This window comes from Heteronotia binoei, chromosome 12 (assembly GCF_032191835.1).
Source record: "Heteronotia binoei isolate CCM8104 ecotype False Entrance Well chromosome 12, APGP_CSIRO_Hbin_v1, whole genome shotgun sequence".
In the NCBI taxonomy this organism is placed as follows: domain Eukaryota; kingdom Metazoa; phylum Chordata; class Lepidosauria; order Squamata; family Gekkonidae; genus Heteronotia; species Heteronotia binoei.
In genome coordinates, this window is record NC_083234.1 from 55,562,600 (window position 1) to 55,584,343 (window position 21,744).

A 21,744-nucleotide genomic window follows, 5' to 3' on the forward strand; every position below is an offset into this window, starting at 1 on the left:
AATCTATGCAACCAAACTTCCTAGGCAGCTCAAATCCCTGAAAATTATCACAAGCACAAAAGGGAACACATTATTCCACAAGCACACTGTGAAAGCAGAGACAAGCAAACACAGACAATGGCAACCAAGACATTTGGAGGAAACTCAAATCCAGAACCTCCTAATCCAAGTCTGACACTCTCTGCTACACTACAACTGGCTTTCAGACCAAAACTGCCTGGAGTCCCCTCAGAGTTTAGTAATTCCAAGTGCAACTTCCATGTTCAGACTACATTCTTCTGACTGTCACATGCCAGGGAATGTCAAAAGCAGTTCTATATCAGCGTTTGATTTCTTTAAGAACCACTCCAAGGCATACGCCTGGCCACGCCTGGCAGGCAGAATGCTGAATCACAGAAACCATTGTTTTGACCCAACATGGGAGTCTTGTCTCCTCACATCCAACAGGCTGTGCGGGAGTATGCCAGCTTTATATAGCTTCTGTTCCACAAGCCAGGCCAGCTGCTCTGTATTGGGTTTGCAGCAGAAAATTCCAACGCATTCATCATTCAAAGGCACTGGCAACCAAATAGGAACAAAAAAGAACAGGCACTCTGTGTGAATTCTGCCCAGCCTGGAGTGGCACTTAATGCCTCCCAGGTCTCAAAAATGCGATTTCAACTATCTGCAGCTGCATCTTCACAGCCAAAGCAGGTATGGTCAAGATGCCAGAGTTACCACTATGTGTTCTGGCCACTTGAAGCTGCAACTTCCCTTGTAAAGCTATCTATGTCCCCTTATCTTCAGGGACAGCAAAGGTCACATTGTAAAACAAAGCATCAGATCTTACTGAACAACAACAGGCAGGTGAGTAAACAGCAGAATTTCCTGTTCTTCAGCCTCTATTTTTGTGGGCTCAACTAGATGTGATGGTGCCCCCATGTCCACCTGGGGACACTGTCAACTATTTTAAGACTGGAGTTTTCTTCTTTCAAAAATGCTGGGGGAGGGGTGACCTTGAAAGCCTGACAGCGCCTCAGCTGAAGATGCTTGTAAATGGCATGGGGAAGCAAACTGAAGCCAAAGCAGCACCAGAGATGAGGGGTGATGCTTGCCAAGCAATGAAAATGCCAGCCTTTAAATGGCAACAGACACAGGGACACCATCACATCTAGCTGAGCCCACTACATTCAGTTAAAGTGCATCAAGGTAGGCACAAGAACCACCAAATGCATATACTGCAAGCGACAAGACACTAGACAGAATTCAGCTTCCTAAGTTTCTTAAGTATTCATTCATTCAACTGTCACACATGGAAGAACGGTCGATGGTAATGTGATTTTCATCAAACCAAAGATTCATTTAATCCTACACCCTCCTTCCTCTGGTGGCTCAAAGCCTCCAAGAAACCCACAAGAAAGGCAAGGTAGCAAGCAAAAATGTCCGCTGTTGTCCTTTAGCAACTAACGCTAAGAAGTGATTAGGTCTCATGTCTAACTGCAATGACAGGTTTATCTTCCACGGTTGGAATATGTGTATTTAAATTCTTTCTCAGCATATGAACCCCAAAGAGACGCAGAGCTCTCCCAGAAAATGACAAAATGCACACGAACATCGGCACACGACCACTGGCCCACCACACTATCCCACTGAGTCTTCCCCCACGCTGTAAGAGTGAGTAGGTTAGCAGTCAACTGGGTAAGGGCTTTGGTCACAAGACCACCTGAGCTTTCAAGGAAGGGAGCACTCTTACCTGCAGTTGCAAGAAGGGGATGTTGAAGAATTTGTGCAGGTATTTGAGGCCGAAGCTGTTCTTCATGGAAGACTCGGCATAGCGAAAGTACGAAGAGCCAGGAGGTCTGCCCAGCATCAAATAAGGGGAAAGAATATTGTGCATGAGAGAGGGGATGAGAGTGGTACAGGAAGAAAGTATCGCTCACTGAGTAATCTCTCCAAGATTACAGCTAGGCTGACAGTTTAACTTGCCAGGGGGCTCATTATGTTTCCCAAGAGGCAAATTAATATATCAGCTCTGCTGAAAAGCTGGCATGCAGCTGCTGAGTAGACAGCTGGGGACCTCCTAGGATGGAACAATGGCTCACTCCTTGGGAGTCAAATGGAAGTCTGAAGGCAAATACATAAAAGATGCAAAAATGAATGCACACTGAAGTGGGGGGTGGGGTCTGAATCCACCCACATTCAGCTTTCAGTACAGTTTTCTCTGGCAATAAAAATGCACTCTGTGGATCAGTAAGGCAGCCAAGGGAGTCTCATTTTTGACTGGTGCGCTTACAAAGCAGCATTCAAATTCATTTTCAGGGGTGTCAAACTTACAGCCCACTGGCCAGAAACAGCCCACACAGGGCTTTAATTCAGCTCGCAGCTCTTTGCACCCCCTTCTCCTCCTCCTGTCCTCACTCTTTGAAGTTCCAGGCTGCCAAAGTTCCCAGCTCCCTCTGCCTTGTCTTTGCCTGCTCCCGCTAAAAGCTCTTCTGTGCTTGCAAAGACTATGTGGAATGGATTTTCCATTAAGGTTCTGGGCCCCGATATACTGCTCTGGGACAGATTCTGAGTATGAACATATGAAGCTGCCTTACACTGAATCAGACCTTTGGCCCATCAAAGTCAGTACTGTCTTCTCAGACTGGCAGCAGCTCTCCAGGGTCTCAAACTGAGGCTTTTCACATCTATTTGCCTGGACCCTTTTTTGGAGATGCCAGGGATTGAACCTGGGACCTTCTGCTTCCCAAGCAGATGCTCTACCCCTGAGCCACCGTCCCTCCCCAGAGTATACTGCTACTCTGGGACTGTTTCTAGCAATACTATCTCTAACTAACACAGAAACAGTGGTCAGGGACTGGAATGACAGCCACCAGAGTGGAATGACAGTCCCTAGCAGTAAAATCTGTGTTCTGCAACTGGAATGACAGGCCGCAGAGTGGAACGACAGCCCCTGGGAGTAGCAGCAGTGTTCTGGGAATGGAATTCCACCCTGGGGGCCCTTATTCCACTCCCAAAATGCTTCTGCTACTCCCAGGGACCATCATTCCACTCTGGGGGCTGTCATTCCAGTCCCAGAGTAGTCTACCTTGGCCCAGAAACCTTAGAGGAAAATCCATTTGGCATTTTCTTTGCAACTTGTCTATGCTGCAATGTATTTCAATGGAGTGGAGCTCAAGCTGTTTCAGTTTCCAGTGTTTGTATGCCAGCTGAACTTGTTGCTCGATGAAGTTGTTTCTTTGTAAATAAAGGATTGATGTTTTGAAACAGCTTGTCTCTGCTGAATGAACCTGAGAATGGATGCCCAAGTGAGTACTCTAACTTGGAAACCCACAACCAAAAGGGGACATTATACTGGAGTGCCACGGCCACTCTGAGTAGTCCTGGGGTGGGGGGGGGGGGAAGAAACCTGCAATGCCCAGCCATTTTAAGTTTTCCTAGGCTCAGAGGATTTTATATTTTTAGTTTATATTTTTAGTTTCTGCTGTGATCTTTATGTTTTTTCTTGATGTTTTATTTTTAAAACTGCATTGCGAATTCCCACTGTTCCCCCACTTTTCTATTTTAGGCAGGTATCTTTTAAGGGTGGGGGAAGAAGGTTTGGGAGGTGTCAGTTAAATAAACAAAATATTGCAGAAGTTTTAAGCATGCTTGTATTTTAATTAAAAATATACATCTTTAATTGTGTTTGTATCCTTTATAACGTTTTTATCTCCACTAACTAGCATTACACTTTATGTCACACGTGGCCTGATGCAACAAAGTTCAATTTATGTCAGATCCGGTCCTTGTAACAAACAAGTTTGACACCCCTGATTTACATAACAGCCGCCCCAACCCTGTATGGGCGGAGAGCCTATTTTGGCTCGCCCTCGGGGCTTGATGGACCCGGAACGGTTCCAAACGGCCCTAAGGGATCCCTGGCCCACTGGCAATTCCCTCGATGACCTGGTGGAAATCTGGCAGGGCCAGCTGTCCAGGGCTATCGACGAAATTGCACCCCGGCGCCCTCTGCGCCCTCGCACGAAACTGGCTCCATGGTATACCTTGGAGTTACGCCAGCTGAAACAAGGGCTCAGACGACTAGAGAGGCAGTGGAGGCATACTCGGGACGAAGCAACGAGAACATCCTATAGAACGTTTATGAAGTCTTACGAGGTGGCAGTCAAGGCTGCAAAGAAAGATTACTTTGCAACCAAGATTGCATCTGCAAATTCGCGCCCAGCACAATTATTTAGAATAATTGGGGATCTTACAACGTTGCCACAAGGCAAACCAAATGTTAGAGAATTAGGAATAGGCTGTGAGGCATTTGCGAAATATTTTGCAGATAAAATCTCGCTGCTCCGCCAAGACCTGCCTACCACATTAGATACAGTGAGTGAAATTGAGGCTCCGTGCCTGTCTTCAGGTTTAGTGCTGGACCACTTCGACCCACTCAGCCTGGAGGAAGTCGACAGAATCCTCTCTGCTGCTCGCCCGACAACATGTGATCTGGACCCTTGCCCCTCTTGGCTGATTAAATCTTGCCAAGGGGAGCTTAGATGCCCTTTACGGGACATCATAAATAGATCCCTTTTAGAGGGGCATTTTCCAACACCTCTGAAAGAGGCTTTGGTCCGCCCTCTCCTGAAAAAAGCTACAGCAGACCCGGCCGAATTGGCGAACTACCGGCCGGTGTCCAATTTACCGTTCTTAGGTAAAATTATTGAGAGGGCCGTGGCGTTGCAGCTACAGGGGTTTCTGGATGACGCTTCTGTCTTAGACCCATGTCAGTCTGGTTTCCGGCCGGGCCATGGGACGGAGACGGTGCTGGTCGCCTTAGTGGATGACCTCCAACGGCAACTGGATCGGGGCGGCGTTGCGGTACTGATGCTGTTAGATCTGTCGGCTGCATTTGATACAGTCGACCATCGGCTACTGACGCGCCGCCTCGCCGACATTGGGGTCGAGGGGTTGGCCTTGCAATGGCTTTCCTCCTTTCTCCTAGGTCGGGGACAGAGGGTGGCTATCGGGAGCGAGCGGTCCCGGAGGCGCACACTGGATTGTGGGGTGCCCCAGGGAGCAGTTCTCTCCCCGATGCTGTTTAATATCTATATGCGCCCCCTTGCCCAGATTGCCCGGCGGTTTGGGCTGGGTTGTCATCAATATGCAGATGACACCCAGCTCTATCTATTAATGGATGGCTGGCCCGACCCCGCTCCAGGGAATCTCGACCGGGCATTACAGGCTGTTGCGACATGGCTCAGGCTGAGTGGGCTGAAGTTGAACCCAGCGAAGACAGAGGTCCTATGCGTGGGTCGCGGCGCTCTGGGAAGGGAAATAGCTCTCCCGGCCTTCGATGGTGCGCCATTGAAAGCAGCGCGCCAGGTAAAGAGTCTGGGTGTTTTACTGGAGCCTTCATTATCGATGGAGGCCCAGATAGCAGCCACTGCCAAGTCAGCATTCTTCCATCTGAAGCGGGCAAGGCAGTTGGCCCCTTTCCTTGAGCGCCGGGACCTCGCAACAGTGATCCACGCAACGGTCACCTCAAGACTAGACTACTGTAATGCCCTCTACTTGGGGCTACCTCTGTGCCGGACCCGGAAATTGCAGCTAGTGCAGAACGCGGCGGCCAGGCTGTTGTTGGGACTCCCGAAACGGGAGCATATACGGCCGGGACTACGTGAACTGCACTGGCTGCCGATTATATACCGGGTCCAGTACAAAGTGTTGGTCGTTACCTTTAAAGCCTTATATGGCCGAGGACCTGCCTACCTGAGGGACCGTCTTTCCCCATATGAACCCCAGAGAGCACTGAGGTCAACGGGGAAAAACCTAATGACTATCCCTGGGCCGAAGGAAGTTAAATATCAGAGCACCAGAATACGGGCCTTTTCGATCGCGGCCCCTACCCTATGGAACCGACTCCCCGAGGAGGTGCGGGCCCTGCGGAGCCTTGAACAGTTCCGCAGGGCCTGCAAGACCATCCTTTTTAAATCAGCATATTCGGACTGCTAAGAAAAATGGTAATTAAAGATCCGCCAAGGCGGCCTAAAGATCTATACCGCAGTATAATTGTATTTACTAGACTGGTTTTTATTTTAATGTTTTATTGTTCTATATTGTAATTCTAATGTTTTATTTATTATGGTGTGTTTTTATGGATTGTTGTTAGCCGCCCTGAGCCTGCCAAGGTGGGGGAGGGCGGGATATAAATGAAATTAATAAATAAATAATGTGATTGGGTTGCAGCCTGTAAGTTTGTTCCAACAAAAGTGATACTTTCCTCCTTGTGTCCAGGGGAGAATACCATCATAAAAATACAAGGCTTGAATGATCCACCTCATTCCCACATGTTCTCATTCCAAAGGGGCTCCACTATATCCAGACAGTTGTGGGGCAGCAATTTAACAAGTGTCAGATAGTCCAATGGTGAAACTCTTTGCACCTGCAGTCAGCTTGCTCTCACCTGTTCAGGTTATCGATGAATTCCCGGACATCATCTGGCAAGATGACCCTGTGCTCCCCCATGTCCCGATAATTCCCAAGCACACACACTGGAACATGGGTCGGCACCTTAGGAAGCTCCTTCAGGATATAGTTAAAGGTCCTGGATGAAACAGAAAATAGGCTTCAATCATGACTATGGTAGCCTGTAAGCCTGCAACCAAACTGCATCCACTTCCAAATAACAGATATTATCTCAGTAAGCACAGCTGGGCCTGAATATGTATGAACGCAGCAGAGAATTTATTAAAGGTGCACAAAAACTACACACTGAACAGAACAATGGTGGGGAAGGGATGTTATTCAGCCTCACATGCAACTGCTTTGAGCTTGGGAAAAATAGTACAGCAATGTTTTAACAAACACAGAAAATCTTGGGTTCGGCCCTTGGCATCTGCAGACAGAAGACACTGAGAAACATCTTTTTCTGCTTGAGGCTTTGGAGAGCTACTGCCAATACAGGCAATACTGAGGTAGATCTGCCAACAGTTCGACAATGAACCTAACTGACCTGCTACCTCAGTGCTACAGCACAAGTTGTACATGCAGAAGGTACATTCCTCAACATCTCCAGTTAAAAAACCTTGGACGGCAGGGAAGACCTTCCTCTGTCTGAGACCCTGGAGAACTGCTCCTAGTTAGTGTAGCAGAACAAAAGGGTGATGGGTGACTGGACTGTTATTATACAAACCTCCTATGCATTTCGCTGTGCTGGCTTCATCAGGGGAATCAGAGAATTCACCTAGCGTTGGACCTATTCACAGCAATTAAATTCTTTTATAGGTCCAGCACTAGGTGAATTCTCTGATCCTCCTGACGAAACCTGTATGGCTAAATACATATGGGCTTTGTCTGACAATAAACCAGTCCCCCACCATCTGGCAATCTGCATACATCTGTATCTGCTGTACTTCCTTCTGTGCAAGAGCCAAGGGGGAACTCTTTAAGGCACAGTCTACTGTCCATTGTAAGTATTTGTAATTAAAAACAGTTTGTTTTTTGAGACACGAGCTGTCGGGATATGTTTTTAATCAACTGGATTCATCTAAACCCTGAACTTTACCGTATTTGCTTTAGTGTAGTAATTTGGACACCTATTCAAACTCTGAAGAACTGAGCAGGATAAACGTTCATACTTAATGAACTTTAGGATTCTGACTAAAGATTTTCTGAGCTCTCCAGGAGCAGGAGAAATTCTTAAGCATGTAACCGTCCCTTGCATCAAAGAAGCCAAGCGACAGCCCTGCATTCTTTCCAAATTAAGCAGATTGTCTAGTCCACATAGGATTCAGCTTTTTCTGGCACAAAGTTCCCAACTTTAGTGCAAAGCTGACAGAGACCACAGAGCTGGTTATCAAATAAAAAATGAGTAAAAGGTTGTTAGTGCAACACTGGCTTCTTACCATTGCTTGGTGATATCAAACATCATCACTACACCATTGCAGTTCTTATACACATCCAAGAATTCAGCATCTAAAGCCATTTCTGATTCTGCCTGGTATGGGAAACAAAGAACAAAACATGTACAGTTTGGTTCAGAACTGTAGTGAGGTTTCCCAAAGCTCCTGAGCAAACGTATTTCCCCAGCAAGCAGATAACCAGAAACAAACAGCAACAACAAAAAACCAACCATCAGGTCAAACTGAGTTTGTGTCACAGCCTAACAATCAGAGGTGAGGTTAAAGTGGAACTAGCTGACAGACTTTGCTCGATCTGCTGACTTTTTAGACATAAAGACCTTGCCTCCAGCTGTTTCTACTCCACTCACCACTCACTTCAAAGTGGGAGATATCACAACCAAAGAGGCCATATAAGCAGTACCATGCCCACATGTACAATTTGCAAGCCCAAAACATTTGCTGATGTAACAGAGCAAACAAGGATCTCTTGAGAGAGGCTGTAAATTTAATGCCCACAAGGCAACTTTGACTCACATGCTTTCTCTGGAATGCTTTGTTCTACCCACAAAAAATCCATGTCCGTCTCATTAAACTAAGTTACGCCATCAACAGAAGCAAGATAGCAAAGAACTTCCTGCATGCAAGAGGGAAGTGACAATCTTGCACATATCTATATTTCAATGAATAAACCTCCCAACACCTAGAAAAGACAGTATGACACAACTGCAGGATATGCTGCTCTGCTATATGTGCAGGCAGCTTCTTCGCCCCATCACAGAGCAGTTTCCTGCCCCTGATCCCAAGTATAGTCGCAGCACTGTTATGTCACTATTTAGCTTGCTAATTCTTAAATTCACAGCCAACAAAAATCAAATGCTAAAAACTAATAACCAAAATATGCAAATCCAGCAACATTGGTCAAGTTTCATCTCTAATGGCCCAGCAGAACAGGAAAGCCTTCTACCTGCCTCCAAAATATGGCAAGCTGGGGAAGCAGAAGAAACAGCTGTCACTGAGAAGTGACCACTAAAAGGCCCTTTCCACCTGCAAAGGAATTCTGAGCAAGGCCTCAGTGGCACAGATGAAAGAATGGGTTCACATTAAAATAACCAGCCCCCAGGGTAATTTGAGCTTTCATGGACTAAAAACTAACATCTTGATTGTGCCCAGAGATGTACACAGCCCATGAAACTGTTGGAGCACCAGTGCAAGGAACTATATTTTGTTCGCTCCCAACAAACAATTCAAAGGTGAAATTGCTTTTGCTCCAAATGAAACCAAGACAAAAATCCTAACCATAATCCTAAACATTCTCACAGTATGCTGCTTCTTACAGTATGTTGTGGAGGTAACATGATTCCTCTTCCATAGGGAACTGAAGCTAAGGGGCAAGGGGATGTGCAACAGAGCCTAATCAGAACTGTACTGTGTATTTACTTAGCACCACCAACATGAGCTACACTTTACAGAGTATACTCAGTGCAACTCAATGCAGCGGAAGAGGGGAGTTGCATATCTCAACACTCCCGGAGAGGAATTCTAGTTATCAGCCCTTCTCCTAGTTGAGCAAACAGATTTTTTACTAGGCTATATTTAAATTTCCTGAATTCTAAAGTGATGACAGAACTAAGGAAAGTAGTATGCATCAAACACTTTTTAATGGTTTCGAGACAAAACATGATCCAGCGAAGACAGAGGTCCTTTGCTTGGGTTGCCGTGGTCTGGGGGGGGGGGGGATTCCCCTTCCAGCCCTTGATGGTGTGCCACTGACAATGGCGCACAGGGTCAAGAGCTTGGGGGTACTACTTGAGCCTGCCTTAACTATGGAGGCCCAGGTAGCAGCCACTGCTAAGTCCGCATTTTTTCATCTTAGACGGGTGAGGCAGTTGGCTCCCTTCCTGGAGCGGGACGATCTAGCAACAGTGATCCATGCAACGGTCACCTCAAGGTTGGATTACTGTAATGCCCTCTACATGGGGCTGCCCCTGTGCCAAACCTGGAAGTTGCAGCTAGTGCAGAACGCCGCCGCTCGGCTGCTATTAGGGCTCCCTAGACGGGAGCACATTCAGCCAGGCCTTCAGGGACTGCACTGGCTGCCAATAATATACCGAGTCCGATACAAGGTGCTGGTTATTACCTTTAAAGCCCTATATGGTCTAGGACCTGCCTACCTTAGGGACCATCTCTTCCCATATGTTCCCCAGAGAGTACTGCGATCTGGCTCCCAAAATCTGCTCGTAATCCCTGGGCCAAAGGAGGCCCGGTTGAAGTCAACCAGGGACAGGGCCTTCTCAATAACAGCCCCTTGCTGGTGGAACCAGTTACCGGAAGAGGTCAGGGCCCTGCAGGATATTGGACAATTCCGCAGGGCCTGTAAGACAGTCCTCTTCCGGTTGGCCTATAACTGACCGGCACCAAAACTACGAAAATACTGAAGGAAGTTTATAGATAGCACATTGTTGGATTGACGTACTGAATTTTTAAATGTTTTTAAATGTTTTTAATCTCTTAATTATGTAAATTGTTATTGTATTTAAAATTCAAATTTTATTGTTAGAATCTCTGTGTTGTAAGGCACTCTGAGCCCGCTTCGGTGGGGTAGGGCGGGATATAAATCAAATAAAATAATAAATAAATAAATAAATAAAATGATTTTTGTTTCTTAAATTTACTCTGCCTTGCCTTCATGGACAGCAAAATACCAGAGCCTTGAGACTGGCATGAGGAGTGGGTAGCATGGAGGTATTTTAGCAGTACCTCAAATATACTGTGCCATGCTTCATGCTGTTACACAACCAGAATAGCTGCCCATTCTTCCACTCTTCCGTTCCAGACTTTCAAGCCTTTTAATAAGAGTTCAGCCAACAGGCATTCAGAATGACCTCCCTGCTGGGGACACAGGCCCACCCTTGCCCAAGCCCTCTCCACAAATCCCTGAAGTCAAGGGCTTCCCAGATTCATATGCCAACCTTTTACTGGAGTTCAACAAACATCACAGAAGACAGACTACCAAATATCAATCCGAAGTGCTCCTCTTACCTCCTGAGGGTCATTCTCCAGTTTCAAACTGTCCCCTCGCTTTTTGCATTTGCCTATTGAAAGCAACAAGAAAGAGTCCAATTAAAAGGTTCAGCAGAAAAGCATCCAGGGCATGCCGTTTTGTTTTGTTTTTAACTTCCTGCACCACACACCTTTTTCCCTGCAAGTCCAAACAGGAAGTTCACACAGGCTGGCAGCAAATACGCAGCAATGCAATGGGACTGCATTACCTCTTGTTACAGCCGAAAGAGCACGCTAGGCAAACCCCAGGCAACTGTCTAGGAGTGCACTTTACAGAGTTGGTGGTGGCAGTAGTATCAGACAAAAGGGACTTGCTATGTGGGACAGCAAAGACTGTGCTGGCAGAGGAGCAGAAGCTATGAGATGATGTAACTCCAAACTGTTGCTACAAGGCTGTTGCCCAAACCACACAACTGCTCCTTCTGGTGGTCAATGGAGACAAGGGTAGCTAAGGGCAACCAGAGCCAAGAGAAGTGGCTAGGAAGGATGGTTACTGGGTATGTCTATTGGGAGAATATGCATTGGTAGAATCTAACTATATTCATGATAACAGCAGCTTCTAGAAACCTACTAACATTCACTAGTACAAAGAATCACTCATTGTACAGAACAAACTGGGGAGCTGTGCCAGAGATGAATGAGTTGGGGGGGGGGGGGGGGAGAAACTAAGGCCCAAAGATCAAGTAAGACAGAGCTGAAGGCAGGGGAGAAAACGCACATTCCATGATCCGGAACAGAAGGGGCAGGACCATTTTATTAGGACACTGAAATGGACCCTTGTTGGGAAGCTGCCCCCTCAAAAAACAGAGCATCATACCCAATCATTCCACCTTTTGTACTGTTTTGTACAGCATCATGTCCCAGATGTTTTCAGCAAAGGCCATGCAAGTTGGCTGCACATTTAAAGAGCTCTGGATCAGTGGTGCTTTGCAGCTAGCATGGAGGTTGCCAACCACAAAGTAGTGCCAATTCAACACTCCCTGGCCATGCAAAGTTCATTTCTGAAAGACTCTGATCCAGTGCCCCACTGTGCTAAAAAGGGCTGGATGGCAACAACTTTTTCAAGAAATTAACAGGCAAGTTCTAAAACATTACACCACTGCTACTGCTGTGACATTTCCAGTACATAATTTTAAGGCACAGTTTAAAAAAAAACATTGAAAAAAGTCATCCTGTCTCATACAGAGGATGAACAGGGGTGGGTACATGTCTCCTCAAATTCAGCCCACTGCTACCCATGGCCATCATCAAAATGCACTGTGCAAATGTTTACAGTTATCAAGGTTAAGATGACCAAAGTAGGCTCCAGTCCAAGCTGGAGATTTGAACACAGGTCTCCCAAAGCCCAAGGGCTTCTGAACATTCTAGTTTTTACTATATTACCCGTGCCCCACATTCTAAAAACATAACAGAGGATAAAGGTACGCCCTGAAGGGGAATATTTGATTGGCCCACAATTGCTGCAGTGCAGACTAACACTTTCCACTTAGGACTGTGTAACACAGCCTCAAAGTCAATACTCTTCTACATTTCATAGGCTCTTTAATGGATGGGCTAAGAGAATGAAAGAAGAAATGGTATTTGGGTTGTAGGAACAGGAGGAAGGTGAAAGAACTCTGTCAAGGAGAACTTCTCACTTAGATGTTTTACATGCAGAAAGTCTCCAGCTCTGACCCCTGTATCTCCAGCAGCAGGACTGGGGAAAATCTCCACAGTATCATGAAGAGACATTCCGTACCACAGCAGAGATAGATGGAGCAGTATTCACGCAGCTTCATAGGTTCTCACATGTGCAAGGTAGTGAAATGCCTTCCATCTGACAGCTTCTGAAGTGCCCTCTTCTGAGGTGATCTTTGGGGCTCAAAATTCCAAAAACCCCAAATCTCTTGCATGCCAAATGACACCAGTTTTACTGATACAGGCAGCATATACAAATAAATTTAACTGGGATGCTTTGGAGCAATCTTCTGAGAACTGTAGCTGTGCAATCTCCACTCATTTAAACAGAACTTGCATAAGAGCCCTTGAAGCAAGTACAGGCTCCACAGCTGCAGCAAGATGCACTGTGAAAAATGTGTGCACTTTAGCCAATGTCTCAGCATAATCTTACATACATAGGAGATGCTCCAAATCAAATTATGGGAGTTACCAGTTCAGATTCGTTCAATTTCAGGGCAAGAAAAGCAAATTTTCAGTTCACAAATGAACACGCAACTTTGCAACACATGCAGTTTTTGCCGTTTCAAATTCAGCCTTGCAAAGTATAGCACGCCACACACAACTCTGCAAGAATGCACATAAGAGACAGAAAAGATGAAGCAAGGAACCCGCCTGCCCAGTCACATTCAGCTACAGAAGGATCAAGAGGTTCTGCTAAGTTCTATTCTAAATTCACTCTCACCCAAAGTGTCACGCAGCTGGATTTTTTGGCCTGAACATATTGGGGAGGGAGAAAAGACAACATGTAAAAAACATGAATACAACAATGAAAGATTGCAAGCTTCATATGTTAAGCTTCTCCTCTCTAAAGGTGTTATATTAAGCGTACTCAGTTCTTTTTTATTAAGCTTAAACAAGGATCCCAGAACTCTAATGATAAAAGATATCCTTCTCCAATAGTTAAAAAACAGAAATGCTCTTTATTCTTGCATCCAAAAAAGACAGACTATTTCAGTGTCCAAAACAAAAATTAAATGCCCTCTAAAGAGCCCACTCCTCCCAGGTTTCTGCATAAGCTGATGATTCAAGTACGTTTCCTGACTGGATGGATAAAACAGGCAACTTTCTCTAAAGGTGAGCAATTCTTCTGCATCTTTGTACTGTACTGAGTGTGGCTGAAGAATGTGATGACATTTGATGCAGACACACAACAGAATCCTCTGCAGACAATGACTGGACAGAGGCCAGAACAAAGCAGTAAATCATTCAGATATGCAGCACACAGCCTTCCACTGTGAGGAGCTACTTTGGAGTCATATAACCCCTTATGATTTTTTGCTTTAAGCTATTTTGACACAGATTTAAACCGTTGGAAAAAAAGGAAGAGGTGATAGCAGCAGAAACCTGCTTCCAGATGTTGCACATATAAGCTGAACACTGAGAAAGAAACATTGTACTATCGAAAAGGGAGAAAAAGATCACCTCACCTTTGTCAACTACATCCCAGACTTCAACTTTCACAATATCATCAGTGGCTACAAATGGAAGATTAAAAAAACATAATGTAAGAAAGAACTGTTACAAACTGAAGCCAGGAGAAAATTTGATCACAATGCACCTCCTATGCTGGGAGGGGATATATGAAGAAATTCTTAAAAACTAATCTCGGGCATACTTTGCAATGACATCCCATCAAAAGGTTTTTCAAGCCCCAAATCACTGCTAGAAGATTTATAAATAACTCATAAAAGGATGTATTTGGAATCTATTTTTCTACCCTCACATATGTGGCAGAACAACAGTGACTTCAGCTTCAAGAATGACAACAGGATAGTGGTAGAGCACCTGCTTTACATTAAGAATGGCCTAAAATCAACCCCTAGGAAAGATCAATGCCCAAGACCCTAGTGAAACAGAAGACAGTACTGGGCAAAATTGTTCAAAGGTCTGATTCACTGTTAGACAGATTCTTATGGGGACAGCTTGCATCTCAGCAGCAGAGCAATACAGAAGGCTCCAGGTTCAATCCCCGGCATCTTTAATTGAAAATTCCTGGCCTGAATAATCATTTTTACCTTCATCTTCTGAACAGATAACTGGCTGTCAAAAGAGCACACACTGTACCCAGTGGCTTCAGATAAGGCAACAGGTTCAAGAACTTACTTTTATAATTCCAATGGATGCTGGTGACTTGAATCTCCTGAGTAGGAATGTATTCTTCAACAAATTTCTTTCCTTGGAGTCTATGCCAAAGAGTGGTCTTCCCTGTGTTCCTGTCTCCCCGGATGACAATTTTCACTAGCCGAGGAGCAGAAGTAGGAAAAAGAACAAAAAATATATGCAAACATTATGCTGTTTGGAATCTATTTATATCTTTTGCCAGCCATCACTAACAACACTTCATCCTCTATTAAATACTAAGAACTTAGAGAAATATGTAACTTAATACTGTTGCTGTAGGCAATAAAGCAGCCAAAACCTGTTAAAACTAAAGCAGAACATTACGTGTAAACAATTTAATTCCCTTTTTTCCTTTTCTTGCTTTGTATTTGCCATTTGCATTCTTATTTTCTCATGTTTTGTTAATGTATGGTTATGTGTTGTGTAAATGAGTAATAAAATTTTAAGAATCAAACTATACATAAACATGAAGGGGAGGGGAAGATGAATATGAAAAGTCTCAAGTATCTGCCTTGGCAAGGTCCATTTTCTCAAGAGATGTTTAATTTACTTTATTCATATCCTGCCTTTCTCTGCAATGGGGACCCCAAGCAGCTTACACTGTTCATCTCTCCTCCATTTTATCTTCACAACAATCCTGTGAGGTAGGCTAGACTGGGAGTGCATGATTGGCAAGGTCACCTAGCAAACTTCCATGGCAGAGTGAGGATTTATATCTGAGTTACCTAACTCCTAGTCCAGCACACTGGCTCATATCAATCAACAGTCCCATACCATTGCTTAGCAATCTACTCAACTAGCCCACTGTCCAAGAAGGGGAAAAACAGGCCTCAAAGAAACTTGAAAATAATGACAAATGGTCATTTTTGCTTGTAGTGATACTTTATTTACTTCAGAGCACTGAAGACAGTTCTGAACCATTTGTAATAAACAGATTTACACTCCATCCTACAGCAGGATCCCCAGGGCAATATATGTTTACACAGCATACACACACACACCAGAACAGAACTTTTAAAATAATCAAGACAGCCTTGCCCCTAAAACAAGTCAACTTGAGCAACTCAACAGCTATGACATTAGTAAAATAAGAATCACAACAATTACCAGAGGCATAACCAATCCACAGAGGCACAGCAAAACATAGCTCCACTACTGTGCTACCAAAGGCCCCCTCTAAAGATGATGATACTGGATTTATTTCCCGCCCTATACTCTGAATCTCAGAGCAATCACAATCTCCTTTACCTTCCCTACCCCAAATGGACACCCTCTGTGGTAGGTGGGGCGGAGAGAGCTCTTACAGCAGCTACCCTTTCAAGGACAACTCCTACAAGAGCTATGGCTGACCCAAGGCCATTTCAGCAGCTGCAAGTGGAAGAGTGGGGAATCAAACCGGATTCTCCCAGATAAGAGTCCGTGCATTTAACCGCTACACCAAACTGGCTGTATTGGGTAAAACTGCAATAGGGATGTCATTGAGGGATCTTCTTTGCGAAGGTACTCCAAAGTCAAGGTATTGCAACTGAGAAGACTCTGTCTGTTCAAACCACCTAGTAGTCTAGGACTAGTTTATAGGGAGGGTGAAGATCTTTGAAACCTACAGCCTTCATTGGACAAACAGAATAAGTGGCCATGATTACCAGCAAAAGGTAATATAATCGCTTGCTGGCTGAAATTAGATACTGTTTATTGTTCTACATTTTAAATTTTTTAAAAGTTTTACTCAATTTTATCATCAATTTTATCAGTGGCTATTAGCCACAGTGTGTGTGTGTATAAAAAATGTTTTTTGTTGGCCACTGTGTGACAGTGTTGGACTGGATGGGCCATTGGCCTGATCCAACATGGCTTCTTATGTTTTTATCAATCTTTATTTACTAACAGGGCTTTTTTGGTAGGAAAAGTCCAGCAGGAACTCATTTGCATATTAGGCCACACCCCCTGATGTCACAATTGTTTCACATAGGGCTTTTTGTAGAAAAAGCCCAGCATGAATTTATTTACATATTAGGTCACATCCCCTGACACCAAGCCAGCCGGAACTGCGTTCCTATGCATTCCTGCTCAAAAAAAGCCCTGTTCACTACTAAGTTTTGCTTTGGCATACATTTTCATGATTGTTGTAAGCTGCCTCAAGCATTATCAGTGGAAAGGGAACTAATAAATATTAAGTATTTTACAGAACTAAAGTCTTCTACCCAGCTTTTTTGGGACTGTCCCTACCATACCAAGCCCACAACGGAGCAGGAAGACATGTGTGTTAGTGAGCAGGTAATACAAGATGATGGGCCAAACCTGACTATTGACTATCTCTGTGTGTGGCTCAGCTGGTCAGTCCAATGAATGTTTTTGATTGTTCCACTTTTCTAACACGTTAATTTGTAACATATCTGGGATAAGAAGTCTCTCCATAGTTCCTCTAGAATAAACTTCCTTAAAAAGTTAGAAGAGAAAGATAGCTCGCCAATTTTTGTAAAGGGTTGGAAGTGTTTTGCTCTAAATAAAATTTTCATTGAACTGTTTTCATGCACTCCACTGAAATGACGTCTTTTTCTCCAGACCAAGGCAGTTGTGTTGTATTATTGGGATTTTTGCATTATTTTAAACTGCCTAGAACTTAGAAAGTACATAAATGTTTAAACAAACAAAACATTAATTGGACAACAAATACTTAGTGAAGAGGAAGAGATTGGATTTATACCCCACCCATCATTACCTGAAGGAGTCTCAGAGTGGCTTACAATCTCCTTTCCCTTCCCCTCCCCACAACAGACACCCTGTGAGGTAGGTGGGACTCAGAGCTCTGACAGAGTTACGACTCTCCCAAGGTCACTCCAGCAGTTGCATGTGGAGGAGTGGGGAATCAAACCCAGTTCCCTCAGATAAGAGTCCACACACTTAACCACTACACCAGGGGTGGCCAAATTTGCTTAATGTAGGAGCCACACAGAATAAATGTCAGATGTTTGAGAACTGCAAGACACGAACATCAGATGTTTGGAGGGAGGGAGAGAGGAATGAAGGAAGGAAGGCAATTTTAGCTTTAAATGCATTCTCCAAGCTGCTAGCTGGCTTGGCTTGGAGAAGTGATTTAAAGAAAGAAATGCCTTCTCCAAACTGGCCAATGGGGTGGTGAGGACTTCAAGAGCCACACAATATGTGTGAAAGAGCCATAGTTTGGCTGCCCCTGCACTACACCAAACTGGCAATGTTGTGGGCCCATCATTGCATAGTGCAATGATAGTAATATTCCATCCCAGACTTTTAAATGGCTTTTCTCCTAGTAAACCTATGATGAATAAAAATGGGCTCCAGGCAATCAAACAGAGAACATGGTTCTTTAAGGCTAGAAATGAAGCACCAACTTTAGAACTTTGGTCCAAATAAACCATGGACACAGTTTGTAATGGGAAACTGTGGTCTAACCCCTCACTCCTGTGATGATACGAACAGCAGCTTTGTAGGTACCTGGTTCTTGATACTGCAATATTTAGCTGAAAATGAGATTATTCCACTGAATATACACTTCTGGGAATTCTGACTGTATGGTTGCTAACAATTTCTCTGTTGAAGTTATATACTGATTTAATGTCCCTAAAAGTTAAAGTATGGTACCTGCCTTTCTTTTATTATGTAGGTGTAATTATTTCTGTTCCTCACCTGGTTTTTTTCCTGATCATATATATTTTTAAATGAATTTTTTAAGAAAAAGAATTCAAAAGGGCTTGCAGTGGAGGCAGGCCAGAGCTTAAAGAGTACATGAGGGAAGCAGAGCTGGGACAGTATCTAGCAAGCCTGGGGGCACAGCCAGCACAAGTAGGTACAAGAAGGCAAATATATTTTTTTTAATTTAAATTTTTTTAGAAAGGCTAGAAATGACTCCACATACAGGTTTGTAGGCTTATTTGCAATGGTATTTGCTGAAGAACACACTTCCTTGGGCAAGTAGCCTGGCCAAACCAATTTTGACAGCCTGTAATGTAAAGCACCACACACAACAGGCAAAGCCAAGAATCCTATCTCTTAAAAAATAAAAACTGGGCTGAGGCAGAGTTGTTCTGTTGGCCTGACTCCTCATAAATATCAACAGGAAAATATTCACGCCATAGATCCCAGCACAGTGCATACCATATTGCAAAGCTATTTTTAAAAGACTGCAAAAATTACTCTTGGGGAATTGAAAAAAAAAAATCATATCAAGGGCTAATTTGCAGCATCTCATGGCTAATCAACCCCAAATGCTGCAATTCCTTTTGGCCCAGCACCCTTTTTAAAAAAGGAACCAATACAGGCAACAAGGCAAGCCATCATGCATAATACTTCAACAGTGCTTTCAAACATCAGGAGAGTCTTGCAGATATTTAAGAATGCACTAAAAGGGAGTTAAAGGCCTTGGGCATTTTTTTCCAATGCAAAACACAGCAGAGCACAAGCACAGAATTTCAGCTTGCCCAGAAACTTCTCTCCAAAACCATTGTTCAAGGAGGCCACTGCTGCCAATTATTATCATCATGATTTGACCAAAACAGGGTAAGTTAATAGAATTCCTCTTCCAACACACTCCTAGATAGTATTACTTAACATGACTATTGTGCTTTCGAGTGTTAAAAACCATGCCATATAACATCACACTAATGGTTGCAAGAAAACCAGTATTAATGTCCACAAATTACATAAAGAGGTTTGGGGGAAAAATACAAACAAATATAATTGTTTTATTTGAGGACTTTCTGGTGGTTAGCTGATGATGTTAATACCCACTACAAGACTACTAAAACATGAATTAGGAATCTGTGCACTTGTGAACAGGGACAATTTGCCACTAGCCTTAAACGTGCAACTGCTCTTGCATAAGCAGAGTATACCTGACCCCAAATCAAGTACCATCATGACTAGAACATGACTAGTTTGACTGAACTTCCTTACAGTTCAGACAAACTATGGCTCTCACCAAAAATATTATTACTGCTATATCTTCTCAGCCACTTGGCACTGTTGCCAACTAAAACACTGCAGCAAAAGCTACTCCAGCCACCTTCCCTGAGAGAAGAATTCTGCAGTGATAGGAGGGGTACAGGAAAGAAAAGCTAGGCCAGCAATATTCACAATGCCAAACACACCAAGCCTCTTATGCAATCTGCTGTATCACCAACACAGATGGAGAGTTTTAGGTTCAGAGAGAAGATTATAGCAAAGCCAACTGAATTGGAAAAGCACACACATTCTCTCAGAAGCCACCCTGAAAGCTCCCAGAGCGTCCAGTGCTTGTAACTGATACAACCAATGTTCCTCCAAAGTTTATCAAATATTCAAGAGCAAGGCAACAAGTTTCATTCTGTATACACTATTTAAAAACTAGTCACACTTCAAGGTCTTTAGGCTACCATGAATGTTCAGCTCACAAGTGACCAGTATGATGCAATGGAATCCAGGGCACACAAGCACAGGAGGAGGCAGATAACCCATAGAGCACCGAGTGACAACACAGGAATCAGGCCTACTCTGAATATATAAACCTACCATATAATTCATGGGTCTACCAAGCCTAGTACTGTTTGCTTTCCTTTAAAATGCTGAGTACTGTATAGTTAGACTGGCAGTAGCAGTCAGAGAGTTTCCTTAGCTCTGCTACTGCCTTCAGGAATTAATCCTAGAATTGTCAGTATGCAAAGTACATGCTCTTCTGCTGACCTGTGGACCCTCCCCAAGGTGGCCTTCCATCTAGCTAACAGCTTCTAGGCTCAGCAGATCAAAAAGAAAACCAGTCCATTGAGTGTGAAGCACACCCCCTGGAACACGGCTCCCTCCCCTAAGGGTTGGTCACCTCCAATTCAACTTGTCCTGAAAGCAGTGACCACAGAGCCCATCAGGCATCAGACCCTCCTAAACTATCCTAATCCCACCTCAATCCTGTTTACCTGGCAATTTCAAAGCATACGGGTGAAGGGAGAAAAAGGGAACGGCTGGGCTGATTCCTTAGTGCTGAATGTAGAACTAATCACTATGCAAATATTAGTCTTCACTTAAAGTAGGCGCTACTTATCAGCCTGCAGAGACGTAGCCAGCTTCTTTAACTCAGTTAACTCAGTTAACAAGTTAACTCAGCAATATCCTGAATCACAAGGGACCAATCAATACATGCCAAGTGAAATCCATAAGCTGACATTATTGCCATTTGTTGCCAATTCAAAAGCAGAGATGCCAGGGATAGAGGAAAACCTCTCTACAGCTACAAAGATTCAAGAACCAGTGACAGATTTCAGTTTAAAACAGGAAATTAAAGTTGTGCAAGGTTCTAGTTTCTCTCTGGTTACCTAAAAGGGGCTAACATAACAGATTAATCTACAACTCGAGGAACAAGAATGTGGCAGAAAAAGAGAAGCTGCAAATTAAAAGAGTAATGCAGTGACCATCAGAATGTATTTAAATATTTCTAATATTTCTCCCAAAATGGAACTCAGAAGCAACATTTGGAGTCTTAATGAGAAAAGTAGACTATAAATGAAGTAAATGAATGAAGCTTCAAAAAATATGGGAGTGTATACACACAGGGATGGACAAACCAACAGGCGATGATGAGGGAAAGAGTACACTATGAGACAGAGAAGGTCTCAATCAAACTGGAGTCACTCCTACTAGTAAGTGAAGTCCAGGGAGCCAACTGGATGCATATTGCTCTCAGTAGTACCTCAAGCTCATAAAGCTGGGATTTAATGCAACACTCCAATGCTGTTCTACCATCTAGCTGAAAGAAAAACCCGCATATAATTAGTGGCTTTCCTCCATTGATTAGTTCCATTAATAAAATAACTGTTTGCTCCCAGTCTGACAAGTGGGCTCTAAACATGGAAAGATACTTAGAATCCCTCTGGTCTAAATGCACCAGTTTTAGCTCAAAGAATTTTAAAGATCATTTCAATTCTTTATTAATATACATAGCTGCACTGTAGTTTCATGTGTCAGTTCCATTTCA

At 43.8% G+C, this 21,744-nt stretch overlaps 1 protein-coding gene across 2 annotated transcripts in view; it reads right to left on the reverse strand.

Moving 5' to 3' along the window:
• Nucleotides 1-21,744, reverse strand: part of RABL6 (RAB, member RAS oncogene family like 6) — a 48,093-nt gene that overhangs the window by 20,924 nt on the left and 5,425 nt on the right. Inside the window, exons 2-8 of one of the 2 annotated variants that reach the window (XM_060251692.1) lie at nt 14,751-14,885; nt 14,075-14,122; nt 13,330-13,359; nt 10,908-10,960; nt 7,872-7,963; nt 6,431-6,571; nt 1,733-1,838 (exon numbers count right to left, since the gene is read on the reverse strand). In XM_060251692.1, coding sequence (XP_060107675.1) covers nt 1,733-1,838; nt 6,431-6,571; nt 7,872-7,963; nt 10,908-10,960; nt 13,330-13,359; nt 14,075-14,122; nt 14,751-14,885 — 605 coding nt within the window. The remainder of the gene's footprint in view (nt 1-1,732; nt 1,839-6,430; nt 6,572-7,871; nt 7,964-10,907; nt 10,961-13,329; nt 13,360-14,074; nt 14,123-14,750; nt 14,886-21,744) is intronic. The other variant, XM_060251693.1, reaches the window with a different exon arrangement.